The sequence below is a fragment of the Zonotrichia albicollis genome, chromosome 1 (assembly GCF_047830755.1).
Source record: "Zonotrichia albicollis isolate bZonAlb1 chromosome 1, bZonAlb1.hap1, whole genome shotgun sequence".
Classification (NCBI taxonomy): domain Eukaryota; kingdom Metazoa; phylum Chordata; class Aves; order Passeriformes; family Passerellidae; genus Zonotrichia; species Zonotrichia albicollis.
The window spans coordinates 71,833,425-71,849,479 of NC_133819.1; the positions used below are offsets into that span (position 1 = coordinate 71,833,425).

The following is a 16,055-nucleotide window of genomic DNA, read 5'->3' on the forward strand; positions in this document are numbered from 1 at the left end:
CGCCTCTGTCGGAGACAGCCCGACACACACGTGCGTCATGTACAACTGAAACAGCACAAACAGACCCATGCAGTGCTTATGCTTCTTTTATTATTCCAGCAACAGGACCCACAACATACATCCCGGTGTAAGGAAAGCGGTTACATCTCTGTCTTTGGTATTAAACTGGTACACTATGGTGTCTCAGAGAATATTAGTAGGATAAACATAGAATAGTAGCAAAAAAAAAATTTTTTGAAATTAAAACTTTCTCCTTCAAATACTCCATAGGCACCATCTGCCCTTTTATTTCATTCTTTGTTGAAGGACAAGAACCAGGGGACAGGGAATAAACCCAAGTGTCCTGGGGTGATGGAATAAAGGTACTCACCCCAAATACCACCCAGGGACATCTCTGGTAACAGCATACTTTCATTCCTACTCGTGCCTAAGGGCGGCCCCAGCTGTTAGCCAAAAACCCCCATCTATGCAGGATGTTCAGCAATACCTGGAACAGGCTGCCAAAAACTCCTTTCAGCTCCAGGCAATGCATCAAGGCACTCAATGCAGGAGACTGGAAGGTAAAAGGCAAGGGCAGCTACAAATGTGCACCAGCCTTGTCACAAGCAAAGGTAACAATCCCATGGCTCTCACTGCCTGACTCTGCCTGCTGACACCAAAAGTGAACTCAAGCACAGAAAAAGCACTCACAGAGCAAGTGGGATGGTTCTTGTGTCAGCAAGAACCTGGAGACCTCAGCACACAGGGACAGGAGGGGCTGGACATGGCACGTGCTCTGTTTGCCTAAGCAGATCTGTTATTCCTGCCAAGCCCAAGATCAAGATTACAGAAGAAGATCAGGCACAGCTGAAAGAGACAATTAGTGCAGAATAAGCCACCTTGTTCTAGGGAAATATAAATTTATTGTCTGAAGGCACCTATGCTGCCTCCTTAGGGACAGCAAAATCTGCCACCGAACAAAATGCTGGAAGTCTTGTTGTGCCGGATGAAGAAGAGGAAGGGATGATCAGCAATGAATTCTGGAATGGACATTATTATACCAGAACTCTCACAAAATAGCATAGCTGTGGCAGCAGCTGCTTCAGTGCCTTCTTCATTGACTTCCACAAAGGCTTTGTGAACCACTTCAGAGAGCACCAGCTCATTACCAGGAGAGATGACAGCTGACATTCCTGAAAAGTCTGCCTTCCCCAAATCAAATGCATCAGGCATTCCAATGCTTCTTAAAATAGGTCTCAGATCATAATCTTCTTCCAGTTTAAATCTGGGTAAATACACCATCACCTCTGTAGAATTCATCATTTCTGGACTGATCCAACCCATCAGCTTCTCATGTGTAAGTTCTCTTTCCAGCTGAAAAAAAATTCCAAATTTACTTAATTACAATGAGAAATGAGATCACATTACATAGCCAAAGTGGTGATTTCTGTGTGTTTATTCACATAGCACAAAACATGCATGGGGTTTTTCCCTTTGTTATGCATGAAGACTCTGGGGGTTTTCTTTTCGTTTTCAATTGGGGAATAAATGACTCAAGAAGCCTTGGAAATAAACTCCTGGTCCACAGTTCCAAAGAGCCCAAACTCGTATCCTACCCTCAGCACAAAAGAGATCCTGCCCTTTCCTCTTTCCAGCCAGTGAGCCACACACCAGCTGCCAGCTGCTCAGCACACCTACAGGACAAGCCACAGCACTTCCAAAGAGCCCACCCAAAATCCCCTCTCCACATTCCACCATCACCACACTGTGCCTCCCCCACAACCACAGCTGACCTCTGCCCCTGAGCAGGGCCAGCTCTGCTTCCAGAGCCTCTGCCTAAGGGAGCAGCACACAGCCTGAGCAGCACTGACATGGCAGGGGCTGTCCCTTTGGGGACAGGGAGGAGAGGGACATTTCTGCTGGCCTGCAGCACCAGGGACACAATTGCTCTGGAACTCACCTGCAGGTCTCTGTGCAATTCAGACTTTCTTCCCTGGAAGGATTCAGCCTCTCTTTGCACTCAGCTCAACTACTTACTCTTTCCAAGCCTGTGGAGCCATCCTGGATTGCATCAGGGAGCAGGATGATCATGCTCAGCTCATTTCCCACATAGGGCAGCTCCAGGATTTTGGTCTGCAAGTCTCCAATGTAGGTCATTTTAAAAGTTGCCTCCTTGAACATCATCTGCACAGGTCTGGTCTCCTTCTAGAAATCAAGAGATGCCAACAGTTAGTGCTGAGCTTCTCTGCTGCTCTCACACTACAAAGCAGGCAGCAAGTCACTCATGGCCTTTTAGGATTTGACCAAAGGGAACTGATCACACACCTCAGAGTGAAGCCCTCCGACTACCTTTTGGAGAGCATGTGCATACAGTGCATGATATTCCACCACAACTCCAAACCAGATTATTCATCAGCCCTATATCCTTTTGGTGTTGCATCTTGAAAGCTGGTTCTAAGCTTGCACAGCTGCAGGAAATAGAAAATGCAACAGCGTTTTTGCATACTCCTGCCACCTTTGTCAACACATTCCTATAGGAAGAGACCAAGGAGGCAGGAACTGACTCAATCCAGCAGTCTCTGAAATGCTCTTGGAGGTAGTCTTGGGGTAAGCAGCAACATTCCCTTATTTAGAAGTTATATCAGCACATTCAAATATTCCTGGATTCATTTCACCACTGCTGGGAGGGACAGTTTCCAGACAGGCAGGAGATCTTCCATTTTCCACAGTGGCTGCTCCAAGCAGGTGAGTTAAGGAAGGCACATTACCAGGTCTTGTTCGTGACTGCTGGAGGCCAACCCAGGGCTGCAAGGAATGCTGAGGGGCAGCCATGGCCTGCCCATGCCAGGGGCCAAGTCCTCCTCAGGAGCAATTCTAAAAAGAAGACTGTAGAGCAGGTCTTCAGAGGAAATTAGTTTTCCATTTCACATGGATTGGCTCAGGGGGAAGAATGCAGCAAGGAAGCTGTGACTGAAGAAATCTGAAATTCACAAACTTTCACACGTCTTTGTGCAACATGAAAGTTTCTAGTAATGGTCTGAAAGTTCAGACAAACTCAGCAAAGAGAGACTTCCATGGAAAGGGAGGGGGAATAAGGAATCTCACACAGCCTATTCAAGGGAACCCTGATTGAAAGATTTAATTTCTTCTTAAAGGTGGTCATTTCAGACAACATCCACCTAACAGGGCATTGTCAGCATTTTAGCCCATCATACCTTATTAATGTGGAATGGCCTCTCTCTGGTACTCTCTCTTTGGAACTGCTCTCTCCACTTGCCTTTGAAATAGATGGCATTCACCAACACAAGCCTGGTCAGGGAATCAAGAGTCCCCTCTGCCAACAGGTTCCGAATTTTACCTTTATGATACAAAGAAAAAAATACACATTAATTAAAAGGTTGACATGGATCTAATTATTCTCCAAGATAGTATCAAGTCAACATTTAATACACAACAGAGAAGAGAAGAGAATTATGTACCAGGCACAGCAACAGCTCACTATTTGAGTTGTTTGAATTCACAATCCTATATCCTGAACTAGGTGTTTACCCAGACAATGGGTCCCATTAAACACAACTGAGCCCTGGGAAAAGCACTCACCTTCAGTACTTTTCTCCACCCAAACATTGATTTGTTTCCTAGAATCCTCCCAAGCATGCAGGAAGTCCATCTGTTCCAGACCAGCATGGTAGGATTTCTGACTGGACTCTATAAATGACTAACAGGGACAGTCACAACAGATTTTCAGCAAGAGATTTACTCTCCTTCAGACACAGATGATTCTTGCAATCTCCAAGGAAATCTGGCAGATTTCCTTCCCCAGCTTCATACAGAGCCATTAAAGTTTTGGCTGACATGTTCCTACTAGGATTTATACTACTTCTTTGAGCAAGGAATCTATATTGTTACAGTTTTTGCACTGTACTACAAACTTCTACCCTTCATTCACAAGGATGGGGTTGGGGGGGTCATGTTTTTATTTTTTACTTCATGAACATGACATATAATTGTATAAATTATTTTATAAGACTTTTGCTAAGAAATACATCAATCACTTGTCACACAACGAAACAGATGAATGCATCACAGCACCGTCAAGATAAAAGACTGATGGATTTTACCCTGCTTAGCAGCACTTGTCAACTCAGAACACAAATTATTTAAGGGAGATTCTCCACCAAGTGCAGACACGGGGCTGTGGCCGAATCTACTGCACTCCTGGTTCTCAGCACAGAAAATCTGTCAGGCAAACTCCAAAGCCCGCCTTGACCTCCAGAGGACAGAGGCACTAACTACATTATCCTAAGAAATGCCAAGAATTTAATAGCTACTTACTGGAAGAAACTTAAAGGTCTTTTCTCCATAGAGCCGGTTCGCAGTTCTCAGGATGTATTTGGTGTTTGGATCATTAATTTCAGAGAGAAGGGACTGATACCCATTGTGAGCATCCTGGGCACTCTTCAGAGAAAGCACCTGCACAAAGACAGCATCTGCAGTGCTTGTAGAAGTCATAAATTGGGGAGCAGCAGAGTCAGCAGCCCTGATTTTCCTTCCCTCAAGGCAAGCGCTACAGGATCACAGAATGGCTCAGTCTGGAAGGGACCTGTGGGGACAATCTGCTACAAAGCCCTGCCCAAGCAGGGACACCTAGAGCTGGTAGCTCAGATTGTGTCCATGCATTTTGAGCATCTACAACTACAACAACAGCACAGGTTTTGGAGAAATTTTTATAAAGTACATGGAAACAAGATCTTACTTTATACTCCTCTCCTACTTTGCAAAGGAAGCAAACATCCAAACCAAAAGGACTGGTCCTGCATTTCATATTGTTACATGCTGCATAAAACACAAGCCAATTGATAATTGCTACCTGAAGACATTTTTAAATAGGAACTAATCAAATTGCAGTTTCCAGTTTGAAATATAGACAGTTGGATTTTTAGTATAATTTTATATGCCTGGCTTCCTTTTCAGAACATGTATCATCTGATAATAAACCAGGCAAGGAAGGAAAAGAAAATAATTTATGTAGCCACCTATTGGTCAAGTAAAAAAATTCCATGTACATTCTAAATACATATTAAAGAAGATCGCTCTTAAAAACCTGCATACACTAAATCCAGAAACTTCTTCATTTCGTACTGAACAAAGCTCACACTAAAAAGTCACAGAAAACAGGTCCAGTTTACACACACACAGCCCAGAGGAAGAGCTCTGCTCTCTCACACCACAGTGACAATCACAGTTTAGCACAAGCACATGACACAGACTGGAAGACATATCTCTTCCTCAAATGATCCCATCAAATGCAATCCAATCACTTTATTTTGACCTACCTTGCTTATTTGGGCTTCAGTGCCACCTCTTGAACCCAGCAAAACCATAGACAAAGCAGAAGAAATACTAAATGGTGAAAAGAACACATTCTGCCCACTTTTCTTCTCACACAGCCTTCTTAACAGGTCCAGAGCAAAAGTGCTGTTTGCTGCACAGAGGCTTTCCATGCTTCCAAGCCTGGGACATCAAAAACAGAACGAGAGCGATTAAAATTTATTTGAATACAAATCAGTTATTTCTACCATCTACAACTGCCAGCATAAACTAGGCAGCAAAGGCTGGAAAATTATCAGCTCAATGGAGACTGATTTGATGCCACAAGCACCTAAAAATCCTTACTACACCTCTTGAATTATTTTACTGATTTAGAGGCTACTTCTAAATTTCAATCCCATACCTACACTTTTTGTGACTTTTTTTGAGGTGATCAAGCACAATAGCTTTTTGTTCAGAACATACAGAAGGAAGTTTCTCTTGACTTCACACAGCAAATAATTTCCATTTATTGGACCACCAGAGTCAAAGTAGGAATTCAGAACAGAAGAACTACCAGCTCTTACCTTTTCTAAGTCTGCAGACCTTCAGTGGTAGCTGCAGCTTGCTCCTGTGTATGCACGCTGGGTTTTAAACCTGCCAGCCAGGCTGGGAGAAGTCACCAGAAGGACTTTGCCTAAAATTAAGAAAACTTGCAAGAATTTCATTGTCACTTAAACATTCTTTAAAGAAAAATAGGAAAAAAAACCCCACAAACAAACTGAAAAATAGCACAAAAAGAAATCCCAAACAACCTGAAACCTCGTACCATACTAAGTAAATATAAATCACATTATGACGGGATGCTCTGCACATTACCGACAACTTCACTTATCGCTCCAAGTTTGTGGCGCTACATATAAAAGAAAAATTCATTGCATTATAACTGGAAATTGGAACGATTTCTGCCGGCAAATCCACCTTTTAGCTCTTCAGACTCACAGACCAGCATCCCCACACATTTCACTCACACAGCAGCTCTCCCCACACTTCTTGAAGCAGAACTGGCAGATTTGCTGCTTCCTTTAATACCCGCCCAAATGTGGGGAGGAGTTTTCATCAGAATTTGGGGATTTCCTGCACTGCCCTCCCACAGCAATTCCTGGTATCACTGCCAGCTCTCTCCGGCAAACACGCAATCGGCACGGCAGCTCTGTAAGGGTCTTTTAGCAAGCTCTGTGCTGAAGAAAACGCCGGCACCCCCCGAGCCAACATCTAAAGCAAGGCCCCGGCGGCGCTTTCGCTTTCCTTGCCCTTCCTTGCAGCGCCCGTGCGAGCCCCGCATCCAAACCCTTCGCAGCCCGCCGCCCTCGCTGCCCGAGAAGCGCCGCCCTTTCGGGAGCCCAGCAAACATTGCCGCCTTTGCCCCGACACCGCCCCGTTCCCGCAGGATGCCCCGCGGGCGGGGACAGCGCGGAGCTGCCCCGGGCCCGCCCGCCCCGCGCAGCCCCAGCGCGGCCGAGGCCGCTGGGCCGCGTCCCTGCCCCTGCCCGGCCGGCGACAGCCGCCAGAGGAGAGCGCGCCCGCCGGGCCGGGCCGGGCCGGGCCGGGCACAGCGAACCCCGCCGGGCCTGCCGGGAGCCGCTTCTGTCGGAGACAGCCCGACACATACGTGCGTCATGTACAACTGAAACAGCACAAACAGACCCATGCAGTGCTTATGCTTCTTTTATTATTCCAGCAACAGGACCCACAACATACATCCCGGTGTAAGGAAAGCGGTTACATCTCTGTCTTTGGTATTAAACTGGTACACTATGGTGTCTCAGAGAATATTAATATGATAAACATAAAACAGTAGCAAAAAAAATAACATTTTGAAATTAAAACTTTCTCCTTCAAATACTCCATAGGCACCATCTGCCCTTTTATTTCATTCTTGGTTGAAGGACCAGAACCAGAGGACAGGGAATAAACCCAAGTGTCCTGGAGTGAAGAAATAAAGGTACTCGCCCCAAATACCACCCAGGGACATCTCTGATAACAGCATACTTTCATTCCCACTCGTGCCTAAGTGCGGCTCCAGCTGTTAGCCAAAAACCCCCATCTATGCAGGATGTTCAGCAATACCTGGAACAGGCTGCCAAAAACTCCTTTCAGCTCCAGGCAATGCATCAAGGCACTCAATGCAGGAGACTGGAAGGTAAAAGGCAAGGGCAGCTACAAATGTGCTCCAGCCTTGTCACAAGCAAAGGTAACAATCCCATGGGCTCCCACTGCCTGACTCTGCCTGCTGGACACCAAAAGTGAACTCAAGCACAGAAAAAGCACTCACAGAGCAAGTGGGATGGTTCTTGTGTCAACAAGAACCTGGAGACCTCAGCACACAGGGACAGGAGGGGCTGGATATGGCACATGCTCTGTTTGCCTAAGCAGATCTGTTATTCCTGCCAAGCCTGAGACAAAGATCATGCAAGAGTGTGCAGGCACAGCTGAAAGAAACAATTAATGTAGAATGAGCCACCTTGTTCTAGGGATACATAAATTTATTTGTCTGAAGGCACCTATGCTGCCAAGACATCTCCTCCTTAGGGACAGCAAAATCTGCCACAGAACAAAATGCTGGAAGTTTTGTTGTGCCGGATGAAGAAGAGGAAGGGATGATCAGCAGTGAATTCCGGAACTATCATTGCACAGCGCATCATCATCACTGCTGCTGTGGCAGCAGCTGCTTCAGTGCCTTCTTCATTGACTTCCACAAAGGACTTGTGAACCACTTCAGAGAGTACCAGCTCATTACCAGGTGAGATTCCTGAGAAGTCTGCCTTCCCCACATCAAATGCATCAGACATTCCCATGCTGCTCAGAAGCGGTTTCAGATCATAATTTTCTTCTAGTTTAAATCGGGGTAAAGACACCCTCACTTTTGTAGAGTCCATCATTTCAGGATTGATCCAATCTATTAGCTTCTCATATGTAAGTTCTCTTTCCAGCTGAAGAAAAATTTCAAATTTACGTAGTTACAGTGAGAATTGAATCAGAGTTATACTTGCAAATGAAGTGATTATGTGATTTGTTTACATATTGCATAAGATTCATCTTTTTTAAGCTGGTTAGTGTTTCTCAAGCCAAAACTTCAAGTTTTACCTCTCACTAGAGCATACTGCCCCTGCCAAGATCATTACCTACTGTTTTTTCTGATAGCTATAATAGGGATCAATCAACTCCATGTAATGTTTGCTTCTACAGAACATGTTAAATTGTCCCTGGATTTTTTTTTTAAATTTTTACTTATGGGACAGAAAGGCACAGAACGGTTAACAAGAACACAAAGAATCTGAACCCAGTTCTTCTATCACTTTACCAAAGGTTCATCCTACAGGTCATTCAGCAGCATCATGAAAACAGTGAGTTCACAAAGGCCCTTTGCAGTCAGTCTTAGAGAACTTTATTCATAAACTGCTGGTCCACAGTTCCAAAGAGCCCAAACTCGTATCCTACCCTCAGCACAAAAGAGATCCTGCCCTTTCCTCTCAGCCTCTTTCCAGCCAGCGAGCCACACACCAGCTGCCAGCTGCTCAGCACACAACACCTACAGGACAAGCCACAGCACTTCCAAAGAGCCCACCCAAAATCCCCTCTCCACATTCCACCATCACCACACTGTGCCTTCCCCACAACCACAGCTGACCTCTGCCCCTGAGCAGGGCCAGCTCTGCTTCCAGAGCCTCTGCCTAAGGGAGCAGCACACAGCCTGAGCAGCACTGACATGGCAGGGGCTGTCCCTTTGGGGACAGGGAGGAGAGGGACATTTCTGCTGGCCTGCAGCACCAGGGACACAATTGCTCTGGAACTCATCTGCAGGTCTCTGTGCAATTGAGACTTTCTTTCCTGGAAGGATTCAGCCTCTCTTTGCACTCAGCTCAACTACTTACTCTTTCCAAGCCTGTGGAGCCGTCCTGGATTTTATCAGGGAGCAGGATGATCATGCTCAGCTCATTTCCCACATAGGGCAGCTCCAGGATTTTGGTCTGCAAGTCTCCAAAGTAGGTCATGTTAAAAGTTGCCTCCTTGAACATCATCTGCACAGGTTTGGTCTCCTTCTAGAAATCAAGAGATGCCAACAGTTAGTGCTGAGCTTCTCTGCTGCTCTCACACTACAAAGCAGGCAGCAAGTCACTCATGGCCTTTTAGGATTTGACCAAATGGAACTGATCACACACCACAAAACACAGACACCACGCTGTTCTTTGTTAATAACTAAAAATCCTGAGATTTCCTTTTTAATTATTAACGTAAAAATGTTTGGGAATATTCCTTTAAGGTAAATCCGTGTTCTCACTCTTTTGTTAACTTAAGAACTAGTGACAAGTAGTAAAGTGAGCTAGTAATAAGCAGGGGCATTGTTCTTTGCAATACATGAATAAGTTATTTCAGTGTATGTATTGTTAATCCATGTGGTTCTGTGTGACCATAAAATGGACATAAAATATTTTTAAATGTATCTACTTAAAACTACCAAGAAAGAGTATTATTATGAATTCTTAAAAGTCATGAGGGAGTAATAAGGGGAGAGATTCTATTCTCATTTTCATTTCCTGCTATCTTACTCCATTTCCACATAGAGGATCAGCTACTATTGTTTACATCATTATCTTCCTTCTTCTCAGTTTCATTGCTTTCTCTCTTCCCTTCATGAGATTTTCACATAAGCAGCTTTTTGTAATTAAAGTAATGCCCATTGGAATAATGCCCAGAGAGAATATGGCAGAAATTATTTTGCAACAGCAGTGACACATAAAAAGGATCGATAAGCAAAAGGAAAGCCATAAAGCAATAGAAAATCATCCAGTGACTCGTAAGTAGTGCAAGAGTCACAGAAACAATTTCACAAGATGTTGGAAATGTTCCTGGGATGTCAAAGTAACTCTTTGTTACTGAACAACATGTAAAATAACTAGCTTAATGTTTACACCTTGCATTTCCAAAAGTTCACGGAGGACAAGGCGTCAGGAACCAAACCTGTCTCTGAAGTTCTTGTACAGAGTATGGGGTGAACATAACTTACTTAGAAGTGCTAGTAGCACTTAAAAGCCTTCCTGGATTGATTTCACCACTGAACCACTGAGATACAGTTTCCAGACAGGCAGGAGATCTTCCATTTTCCTCAATGGCTGCTTCAAGCAGGTGAGTTAAGGAAGGCACATTACCAGGTCTTGTTCGTGACTCCTGGAGGCCAACCCAGGGCTGCAAGGAATGCTGAGGGGCAGCCATGGCCTGCCCATGCCAGGGGCCAAGTCCTCCTCCAGAGCACTGATCTACTTCTAAAAACAAGGCTGCAGAGAACACAGGTCTTCAGAGGAAATTAGTTTTCCATTTCATATGGATTGGCTCAGGGGCAGAAAAGTTGCAGGGAAGTTCTCACTGAAGAAAACTGAAATTCACAAACTTTCACACCTGTCTTTGTGCTACATGAAAGGTTCTAGTAATGACATTAAAGTTCAGAGAAACTCAGCAAAGATGGAATTTGTATGAAAGGGAGGGGACAGAAAGAATCTCACACAGCCTGTCCAAGGCAATCCTGATTGAAAGATTTAATTTCTTCTTAAAGGTGGTCATTTCAGGCTACTTCAGATTAACAGGGTATTGTCAGCATTTTAGCACATCACACCTTATTAATGTGGAATGGCCTTTCTGTGGTACTCTGTTTGTTGAACTGCTCTTCCCAGTTGCCTTTGAAATAGATGGCATTCACCAACACAAGCCTGGTCAGGGAATCCAGAATCCCCTCTGCCAACAGGTTCTGAATTTTACCTTTATGATACAAAGAAAAAACACACATTAATTAAGAGGCTTACATGGATCTAATTATTCTCCAAGATAGTATCTGGTCTACAGTTAATAAACAATAGAGAAGAGAATCGTGTACCAGGTACAGCAACAGCCCACTATTTGAGTGGGCTTGAATTCACAATCCTATATCCTGAACTAGGTGTTTACCCAGACAATGGGTCCCATTAAACACAACTGAGCACTCACCTTCAGTCCTTTCCTCCACCCAGACATTGATTTGTTTCCTGGAATCCTCCCAAGCATGCAGGAAGTCCATCTCTTCCAGGCCAGCATGGTAGGATTTCTGACTGGACTCTATAAATGACTAACAGGGACAGTCACAACAGATTTTCAGCAAGAGATTTACTCTCCTTCAGACACAGATGATTCTTGCATCCCCCAAGGAAATCTGCCAGCTTTTCTTCCCCACTTCATTTAGCTTAAACTTCTCACTGACAAGTTCCTTCTAGGATCTACACCACTTCTTTGAACTAGGAATTGTTATTCAATCAAATGGCTTATGCACTGTAGTACAGTTATTTTTTTTTTCCCTGTATCTCTTTTATGCTTCAGGTACATATGATTTTATAAGTTGGTTTATCAGAGTTTTGCTAAAAGATACATCAACCATTTGTCCCACAGCCAAAGAGATTAATGGATCACAGAACCCTCCAGTGTAGACACTGATGGACTTTACCCTGCTTTGCCATATTCAGATCCCATGTTATTTAAAGGAGATTCTCCACCAAATTCAGACTCTGGCAGAATCTACTGCACTCCTGGTTCCCTGCACAGAAAATCTGTCAGGCAAACTCCAAAGCCTGCCTTGACCTCCAGAGGACAGAGGCACTAACTACATTATCCTAAGAAATGCCACGAATTTAATGGCTACTTACTGGAAGAAACTCAAAGGTCTTTTCTCCATAGAGCCGGTTCGCAGTTCTCAGGATGTATTTGGTGTTTGGATCATTAATTTCAGAGAGAAGGGACTGATACCCATTGTGAGCATCCTGGGCACTCTTCAGAGAAAGCACCTGCACAAAGACAGCATCTGCAGTGCTTGTAGAAGTCATAAATTGGGGAGCAGCAGAGTCAGCAGCCCTGATTTTCCTTCCCTCAAGGCAAGCGCTACAGGATCACAGAATGGCTCAGTCTGGAAGGGACCTGTGGGGACAATCTGCTACAAAGCCCTGCCCAAGCTGGGACATCCACTGCCCATAGTCCAGGACTGTGTCTAGATGGATATTGAGTATTTCCAACTATGACAACAAAAGTTTTTGAGAAACTTTTATTAATAGTAAATATTTTTTAAAAATACAGGTTTTTACTCATCTCTCACTTTGCAAAAGAGCCCAATAACAGAACCAAAAGGACTGATTCTGCTCTTAACTTTGTCAGTTCATATGTAAAACACATGACAAGTACTATCTGCTACCTAAGCGAGTTTAAATCAACAAAGTGTAAACCATGCTTACAGTTTGACATTCAGTCACTGTGGATTTTGTGTGTGCCTGGCTATGTTCTGAAAACATAAGTTGTCTGATATTAAGCCCAAAGAAAGAAGCAGAACATAATATTTTATGGAGCTGTAAATTGATCAAGCTAAATAAATTTTAAAAAAAATCACATAACTCTCAATTACAGATTAAAGATGATGTGTCTCAAAAAAACCACAAAATCCCCACACAACAAAACCCAGGAAACTCTTATTTCAAAATGAAGGAATGTCCCCTTTCAAAATCAATGAAAATTCATTGTCCTTATACAAACACCAGAGGAAGAGCTCTGCTCTCTCACACCACAGTGACAATCACAGTTTAGCACAAGTGCATGTCACAGACTGGAAGACACATCTCTTCCTCATATGATCCCATCCAATGCAATCCACCAACTTTATTTTGACCTACCTTGCTTATTTGGACTTCAGTGCCACCTCTTGAACCCAGCAAAACCATAGACAAAGCAGAAGAAATACTAAATGGTGAAAAGAACACATTCTGCCCACTTTTCTTCTCACACAGCTTTCTTAACAGGTCCACAGCAAAAGTGCTGTTTGCTGCACAGAGGCTTTCCATGCTTCCAAACCTGGGACATCAAACACAGAATGAGAACGATACAAATTTATTTGAATACAAATCAGTTATTTGTTATTTGTATACCTTCTACACTTCCCAGCATAAACTAGGCAGCAAAGGCTGGAAAATTATCAGCTTACTGGAAACTGATTTGGTGCCACAAGCACCTGAAATTCCATACTACACCTCTGAGCTATTTTACTAATTTAGAGGTGACTTCTAAATTTTAATCCCTTAACTACCCAGTGTGACATCTTTTGAGGTGATCAGGCACAACAGCTTTTTGGTCAGGACTTCCTGAAAGAACTTTCTCTTGACTTCACACAGCAAATAATTTCCATTTATTGGACCACCAGAGTCAAAGTTAGACATCAGAACAGCAGAATTACCAACTCTTACCTTCTCTTAGTCTACAGACTTTCAGTGGTAGCTGCAGCTTGCTTCTACGTGGGCACGCTGGGTTTTAAACCTGCCAGCCAGGCTGGGAGAAGTCAGCAGAATGACTTGGCCTGCTGGATAAAAGGCGGAAAGAAAAAAATTTATGTCGCCAGCATGACAGGTAACTGCAATTTCCTGCTGTATTACAAATTTAAAAAAATCAAAGTTCATTTCAGTTCCATTTTATTGCCTGCAACATGGCAACGCACACAATCATAAACTGTCGTACTCTATTTATCTGCTATAGGCAGTGAATCTGAGATTAAACACCACTCCTATTAAATGAGCAATAGGTACTAGAACACTCAGTTAACCACAGATAAGTATCATAAATCATCATAAGATAAATGCTGATAGATTTTACCATCTCTCTTTTGTTTTTCTCATTAGGCAGGGCCTAGTGTTGACAAGTTGCTACCATATACAAAACCACCACCCAATTCATACTACTGATTCATCATCTTAGAGAGTTGAAAAGAGCAAGTTTCCACAAGCATGCTTTTCAAACCAAGAAAATTCCTTGCTAGCAGCTTTACTATAAACAGTAGAAAATTAATCCCATTTCTCTTCTCCCATAACTTGAAAATTTTAGAGTACAACCAAAAAACAAGCATGCTTAGATGGAAACAATCCTCCAATTGTGTCTGAATGGGTAAATTATGCACTGCACAGAATAAAGAAGAGACACAAAGCATTCACACTGGTTACAGTGTAGACCAGAATTTTTCTACTATCTCAGTATCTGCAGATTGCTAGCAATACGGTTTTTTTTAACCTCCGGGTCAAAACACACAGGAATAGTGACACCAACAGGCAGAAATTTACATTTAAATTTCTATTTTCTAGAGTGTTTATAGGACTTCCACAACAGGCAAGAATTTACAGACAGAAGGATGCAACTGACACTATTTGCCTGCCTGAAAATCAGGGGCATTTAAATAATAAATAATATTTATAAATACCATAAATAACATTCAACAGCTTGGACACAAGGCTAGGAGTTGCATCTGCACAGTCAACTATGCTTTCTCTGCAGCTCAGGAGTAGCAACATAACTACAGAGGCAATGCACAATTTGGAATCCACAGTTTCAGAGACAATACACAATGACACTTTAAGGAACAAAAAACCTCATGATACAAGTACATATTTGTCACTCAATTGTAAACTGCTGCAGAGCTCTCAGTAGTCAAAGGGTTTGCTGACAGCAACTCATTCCTTACTCTGCTCTCCCCATGCTCTGCAGGTCAGCAGTGAGACACCTGTGCAGAGGTTTTGTGTTCCTACCACTGAATTTGAAGCATATATTCTCAGCAGTCAACACCTATGCTTCAGGACAGTCTTTATGGACCGAAAGGCTGTATGTAAATCAATTCGTAGACAACCACTGCAGGGCCTCGTCATGGGGAAACCACAGCAGGCTGCAGCTCTCCTCCAGCCCGCAACCCGAGAGACACTTCCCGCAAAAACTACAACGTGGATCAGTGTCCGGCAAATAAGGACACTTCCCCACGGCGCATCAGCTACATCGCAGGAGTCTCCAGCTGACTCTTTCAACTCCAGAAGGAACTGGGGCAATGAGCACCAGGCCATGTCCATCTCCACGGACAAAGCCCTGTCCGTGCCACAAACACCCCTTTTTCCCATGCACTGAACCAAAGCAGGCTTCCTTATGGGAAAAAGCTTCATTTAGGATTTGGAGAGTTGGGAGCGATGTTAAAACACCTGCAGGGCCTTGGCATCGCAGCTCTCCCTGCGACGCAGGGAACGACATGACCCCGCTACTGCCGGGCTCCTGACCTCCGTGCCTCTGCAGGGGCGGGGAGGGGCAGGGAGGAGCCTGGCACTGTCCCAGCAAGCTGAGGCACAAAAAGCCAAAGGTTTGGCTCTCCCTGGAGCGACGAGTTCCTCTTCCGCCCCCGCCCCGGGCTTGGCCCCGCGAGAGGCGCCTCAACCCCCCGCGGTGCTCCCGGCGCTCCCACACGAAGCGCTCCAGGCGCACCGCCGCGCCTCCAGCTGGCACGAAGCAGCTGCGTTAAGGGAATGTCATGAAAGAGGGAAGAAAAAGAAACAAAATAGAAAACACAGTAAAAGCAACGCCATTCGGCTCAACTTCCTAAAAAACCCGCCAAACAAGAAAACCCTAAAAAAACACAGGCACAGGCTTCCCCGTAGAGAACCTTCAGGACAACGCAGCAGCAACGCGGCCGCCGCACTCACCCCGCCGGCCGCCGCCTTCCCTGTTCCCGGAAGCGCAGCCGAGCAGAGGGAAGGGACGGGAGCCCGGCCCCTCTCGGGATTTAGCCAGAGGCTGAATCACCCCGCTTCACCCTTGGGCGCCGGGAACGGGAGGCGCCGCAGCCCCTCCCCGAAAAATGGCGGCCCCCCGCCTCAGGGAGTCCCGGCAGCCGCCTCTCCCTT

The 16,055-nt window shown here is 44.6% G+C and overlaps 2 protein-coding genes across 9 annotated transcripts; both read right to left on the reverse strand.

Moving 5' to 3' along the window:
- Nucleotides 1-70: 70 nt before the first annotated feature.
- Nucleotides 71-15,884, reverse strand: LOC102072237 (serpin B6). 8 transcript variants are annotated; one of them, XM_074544746.1, is made up of 9 exons: nucleotides 6,321-6,908; nucleotides 6,119-6,202; nucleotides 5,877-5,986; nucleotides 5,316-5,493; nucleotides 4,315-4,452; nucleotides 3,580-3,697; nucleotides 3,195-3,337; nucleotides 2,017-2,184; nucleotides 71-1,353 (listed from the first exon to the last, which is right to left on the reverse strand). In XM_074544746.1, exons 4-9 carry the CDS (start codon nucleotides 5,481-5,483, stop codon nucleotides 931-933), a joined length of 1,158 nt encoding a protein of 385 aa, XP_074400847.1. In that variant the 5' UTR covers nucleotides 5,484-5,493; nucleotides 5,877-5,986; nucleotides 6,119-6,202; nucleotides 6,321-6,908; the 3' UTR covers nucleotides 71-930. The 8 variants fall into 8 exon arrangements, with proteins under 8 accessions (XP_074400847.1, XP_074400825.1, XP_074400815.1 ...); XM_074544724.1 differs by lacking the exons at nucleotides 5,877-5,986; nucleotides 6,119-6,202; nucleotides 6,321-6,908 and adding exons at nucleotides 13,596-13,705; nucleotides 15,855-15,884; XM_074544714.1 differs by lacking the exons at nucleotides 5,877-5,986; nucleotides 6,119-6,202; nucleotides 6,321-6,908 and adding exons at nucleotides 13,596-13,708; nucleotides 15,855-15,881.
- On the reverse strand, nucleotides 7,000-15,880 carry LOC102064164 (serpin B6). The gene is made up of 8 exons (XM_074544772.1): nucleotides 15,855-15,880; nucleotides 13,596-13,708; nucleotides 13,029-13,206; nucleotides 12,018-12,155; nucleotides 11,329-11,446; nucleotides 10,961-11,103; nucleotides 9,225-9,392; nucleotides 7,000-8,282 (listed from the first exon to the last, which is right to left on the reverse strand). Exons 3-8 carry the CDS (start codon nucleotides 13,194-13,196, stop codon nucleotides 7,878-7,880), a joined length of 1,140 nt encoding a protein of 379 aa, XP_074400873.1. The 5' UTR covers nucleotides 13,197-13,206; nucleotides 13,596-13,708; nucleotides 15,855-15,880; the 3' UTR covers nucleotides 7,000-7,877.
- Nucleotides 15,885-16,055: the final 171 nt, after the last annotated feature.

Bases quoted from the DNA above. Each gene is read 5' to 3' on its own strand.
- LOC102072237 (XM_074544724.1), bottom strand. From the start codon at position 5,483: ATGGAAAGCCTCTGTGCAGCAAACAGCACTTTTGCTCTGGACCTGTTA. The intron at 3,698-4,314 runs GTAAGTAGCTAT...TGTCCCTGTTAG, and splicing joins AGACCTTTAAGTTTCTTCCA to TCATTTATAGAGTCCAGTCA. The intron at 1,354-2,016 runs GTAAGTAGTTGA...ATTTTTTTTCAG, and splicing joins GCTCCACAGGCTTGGAAAGA to CTGGAAAGAGAACTTACACA.
- LOC102064164 (XM_074544772.1), bottom strand. From the start codon at position 13,196: ATGGAAAGCCTCTGTGCAGCAAACAGCACTTTTGCTGTGGACCTGTTA. The intron at 12,156-13,028 runs GTAGGTCAAAAT...GTCTTTGTGCAG, and splicing joins CTGAAGTCCAAATAAGCAAG to GTGCTTTCTCTGAAGAGTGC. The intron at 9,393-10,960 runs GTGTGATGTGCT...CTTGATTTCTAG, and splicing joins GGCCATTCCACATTAATAAG to AAGGAGACCAAACCTGTGCA.